The 4,333-nt window shown below is 47.3% G+C and overlaps 1 protein-coding gene across 2 annotated transcripts; it reads left to right on the plus strand.

Moving 5' to 3' along the window:
- The first annotated feature begins 98 nt into the window (after positions 1-98).
- Positions 99-891, plus strand: LOC102037404 (feather keratin 1-like). Of its 2 annotated transcripts, none has more exons than XM_005428998.2 (2): positions 99-197; positions 565-891. In XM_005428998.2, exons 1-2 carry the CDS (start codon positions 99-101, stop codon positions 889-891), a joined length of 426 nt encoding a protein of 141 aa, XP_005429055.2. The 2 variants fall into 2 exon arrangements, with proteins under 2 accessions (XP_005429055.2, XP_030919474.1); XM_031063614.1 differs by having other exon boundaries at positions 125-190; positions 577-891.
- The last annotated feature ends 3,442 nt before the right edge of the window (positions 892-4,333 follow it).

Here is a 4,333-nt window from a genome sequence, read left to right on the forward strand (position 1 = left end):
GCAGCACAGGTTGACAGAAACCAGAACACAACCTGCGCCACTAGGCAGAACATTTTGTTTTTGAGGTGAGTCTGTTGGAAAATTACTGCTGTCATGCAATGTCTGTGGGCCTGGGGCAGTGCAGGAGCAGTATAAAAGTAGGTCCTTCTCCTCACTCTCTCATCCACTCCTCTCACCTCCATCTCCTTCAGTACAAGGTGAGTCTGAAGGTTTTTCTCCTCTTTCTCTTCATATTCCTCCAATGCACCTCAGCTCACACCTGCCCCAGTCCTACGTGGGGTCTTGGAACTGCTATCAAGGGAGAGGGAAGGGGAGGAAGTTCTGTCATCATCAGAGGTTGAAACTTGGTTAAGTGTCTCATGGCAATGGGCTAGGAAGGAACTTCTTTGGGCTTGGCTGCTGTCTGGGGGCTCTTTTGGGCAGAAAGGAATGTGATACCTGTGGATCTCACTGCAAAGTTCCCAGCTCTTTTCTCCAGCTTGTGACTTATCTCACTCTCAGTGGAGTCAAAGAGTCTTCTTCATCAACGGTTTCTGTTCTGCTTCTCTCTTCCCTCTCTCTCAGGTGAATCTGCAGCCCCAAGCCATGTCCTGCTACACCCGGTGCCAGCCCTGCCAGCCCTGTGGCCCCTGCCCGCTGGGCAGCAGCTGCAATGAGCCCTGTGTCAGGCAGTGCCAGGACTCCCACGTTGTCATTGAGCCCTCGCCCGTGGTGGTGACCCTGCCCGGCCCCATCCTCAGCTCCTTCCCACAGAACCCCGCCGTGGGATCCTCCACCTCTGCTGCTGTTGGCAGCATCCTCAGCTCTCAGGGAGTGCCCATCAACTCTGGAGGCTTTGGCCTCTCTGGCCTGGGCAGTGGCCTCTGTGGCAGGAGATGCTTCCCCTGCTAAAGCTGCTGGTGATGATTCCAGGGTGTAAGCCTAAGGACTCAGCAGGATGGTTCTTCACTGGGGATGGAGCATCAGCCTGGTGCTTCCTGAGAGGCTGAGCAACCCCAGCAGCCCTTGCAGAGGGACTCTTGGGAAACACAGCCCAGCCCTGCCTCTGCCCTCTTCCCCTCTTTTGTCTCCCTCTCCTTGTTCCTTTCTGCTCCCCGGGGCTGTGAATCCCACACAGCCATCCTGGGGAGCACCTGCTGGCCCTGCTCCCTCTCTGGATCAGGCAGATGGACATCTTCTGAGATCTCCACCATAGTTATTTGGTGCAGACTCCTGTCTGCGTCTGGTGCTCCTTTAACTCATATTTGTGTAGTTTTCATCTTTTGACTCAATAAACTTCTACTGCATTTGAGCCATTGCCTTTTTGTTATCATTTCCCCTGCACATGCCCTCACAAAATGACATGGGGGGTTATTGGGTATGCTTGTACAGGGACCATTATCACAGGATAGTTTTTGACTATGCTTAGAGGGTGATCCTCTGTTTTTCAAACTTCTCTACCTATCTAGGGCTGGATGGAATGATTCAACAGAGTTCATTGGCTAGAGCCCCATCAGAGATGCTGTCATGGGAAAAGGGGAGATTTCCTCGACCCTTTATGTTTGTCTGTCAGTGCCCCAGAAAAGCTGAGACTCTTGTGTCAGCCACCTCTTGGGACTTCTGCTGGTCAGAGTGACCCCCAAGATGTGTTAGAAAGTCTCTTTTCCCAGCCTGGCAGTCGAAGAAGGAGTCAGAATCCTTCAGTTCTCATTCTCAATTGTTAATTGTTTCTTATCTATAAAATTCTTTCTCTGGCCTGCCGAGGTCCGTTCAGCAGATCAGACAGAGGCACTCTGCAGAGGCACACTGGTGTTATCTTTTTATACTAAAAACTACATGTACATTTACCATAGCTTCCCAATACCTGTCACCTGTGTTAGACAGTGAGTTTCTACCTTAAATCAATCCAAAAGTGCCAACATCACAGCAGAAGATGGAGGACAAGAAGAAGAAGGAGAAAGGCTGGACATGTCCCAATTCCTCCATCTTGCCCCCTGAACCCCCATTCTAAAAACCCCAAAAATCTATTTTTCACCCCATGACGAACTAATTATTATTCTACTTAGACTTTAGTGGCTTGCAGATCCTCATATAAGGTTGATAATTTTTTCATAATCAAATTCGCAGGTGTCCTGGGCTCTGTGCCAAGGTCTCTGAGCCCCCTGGCAGGGGTTTGGGCAATCCAGGAGAGCCAGAGGGATGTCCTGAATTCCAACAGCCACCCTGGCAGTGTCCAATTAGGGGGGCCCTGCACTGAGCCATCCTGCTGGATCAGAGGGCAGCTCTACTGACTCAGTCAGGGAAACACCATCAGCCTCAGGGAGATCCCTCAGCAGACCTTCCCACTTTTTGACCCCTAAGTGGGTCTTCCACTGTATTCGAGTATGTTCCCTGCTGCCAGAGACTGCAAACACCACTGAAACACTGACAGTTTATGGAATAATACTCTGAATGACATAAAATTGTGACAGGTTCAAGGATTGCCAGCGTGCCAGGGAAGAAGAATTGAGTGGGAAATCCTCCCACTGGTTTAGCTGAATTGATGAAAGGGCCATGCCATGCCATAGAACATGCTCAGCAAAAAACTGTAGGCAAGTGTCTCCAAAGTAGAGAGCATGGTGCAAGGTGCTGGCTGATTGCATTTGTACAACTCGTGGGTTTTTTCTCTTTTCTCCCCTTCACTCAGTTCACCTGGTCCCACTCACCTCCTTGTCCACAGTTTTTTCCACTACTGGGACAATTACCATAGGTGTTGTTTGGGCCCCTGCCTCAGCCCTGGTGTTGTCATGTGTGATTTGGGTGTCTGCTTCAACTACTGTGTTCTTAAATGCAGTTCAGATGCATGGTGACATTCTCAGAAGTGATTTGGACCCCTGTCCTCTGATAGTGCTGGTCAAGCTCCAGAGCTGTGTTAAAAGCTGTCACCAGCCACCTCAGGATAAATTTCACTGTTGCCACACCAAAAATTCTCTCTTCTTGCACCACCCTGACACCAGATACCTCAAACACCACATTAAGTCAATAGTGTTAATTAGTATTTTTCAACACCTCACACTAAGATGAAAAAGGACTTTGTGATCCCACACAACAAAACAAACTGCATCACTCATGGATGAGAATAGAGTGGTCTGTTTGCTCATCCCTCACACAGTCTCATCTTTCCTGGCCCTCAGGTGCCCATCAAAATGTTCAATCACTCCCTTTCCTCAGAACGTATGGTGGGAGAAGATAAAATTAATATACTGTGTATGGAGATAAAGGTAGTTTAATGAAGAAAATCAAAGAAAGACTGCAAAAACACAGAAAAAAATACTTTTACTATCATCTTCCATCAATTGTCAATGTCCAGCCTCTCCTGAGAAGCAGGGACACCGTATACTTAGCAGTTTCTTTCTTGACAAACAATCTATTAAAAAATGCTCCCCTGCCAGCCCCTTCCTCTTTTCTCTCAGCATTTTTTGCTGACCATGATGTCACATGGTATCAAATATCAACGTGGCTCAGGCAGCCTGGCTATGTCCTCTCCCAGCCTCTTGACCACATCCACCTTCATGACCTTTTGCAGAGGAGGGTGGAGAGACAGAGTTGGTGCTGGGCAAGCATGGCCCAGAAAAACCCAAAATATTTCTGTGTTATCAGCACCATTCTAGCTCCAACTGCAAAGAATCCATAGAAGGGTTAATTTGGTGAAATTGAACTCCATCTTGTGTAAAACCTACACAATGCTTTTATCTGTAGCCATGATATTTTCTGAAAAATCCTTTCCTTAGGATTTTTCCTCCTGAGAAGCTGAGAGGCCTCAGGAACAAAATGTAAACAATGGTTATCTGCTACTGTGGAATGCAACAGGTGCATCTGTGATTGGTCTCATGTGGTTGTTTCTAATTAATGGCCAATCACAGTCAGCTGGCTTGGACTCTGTCTGAGCCACAAGCCTTTGTTATCATTCTTTCTTATTCTATTCTTAGCCTTGCTAGCCTTCTGATGAAATCCTTTCTTCTATTCTTTTAGTATACTTTTAATATAATATATATCATAAAATAAAAAATCAAGCCTTCTGAAACATGGAGTCAAATCCTCATCTCTTCCCTCATCCTCGGACCCCTGTGAACACTGTCACAATTATCCATCACTGCATATTTATCCCCAACAAACCCTCACAAAAACAGCTCTTAAAAACATATTTTCCCCTGGGCATGTTGAGAAAGAACCTGCAGAGGAAAGAATGACACAGACACACAGGCTGGGATGCAGCAGAAATTTAATGAGGCAATACACAGAAAAAAGGTTTGTCCATCTGGAGGTCCCAGTGCAAAGAGCAGGAGGGACAGAAGGGAATCTGTGCCCCAGCAGG

This window comes from Geospiza fortis, unplaced genomic scaffold, assembly GCF_000277835.1.
Source record: "Geospiza fortis unplaced genomic scaffold, GeoFor_1.0 scaffold373, whole genome shotgun sequence".
NCBI lineage: Eukaryota > Metazoa > Chordata > Aves > Passeriformes > Thraupidae > Geospiza > Geospiza fortis.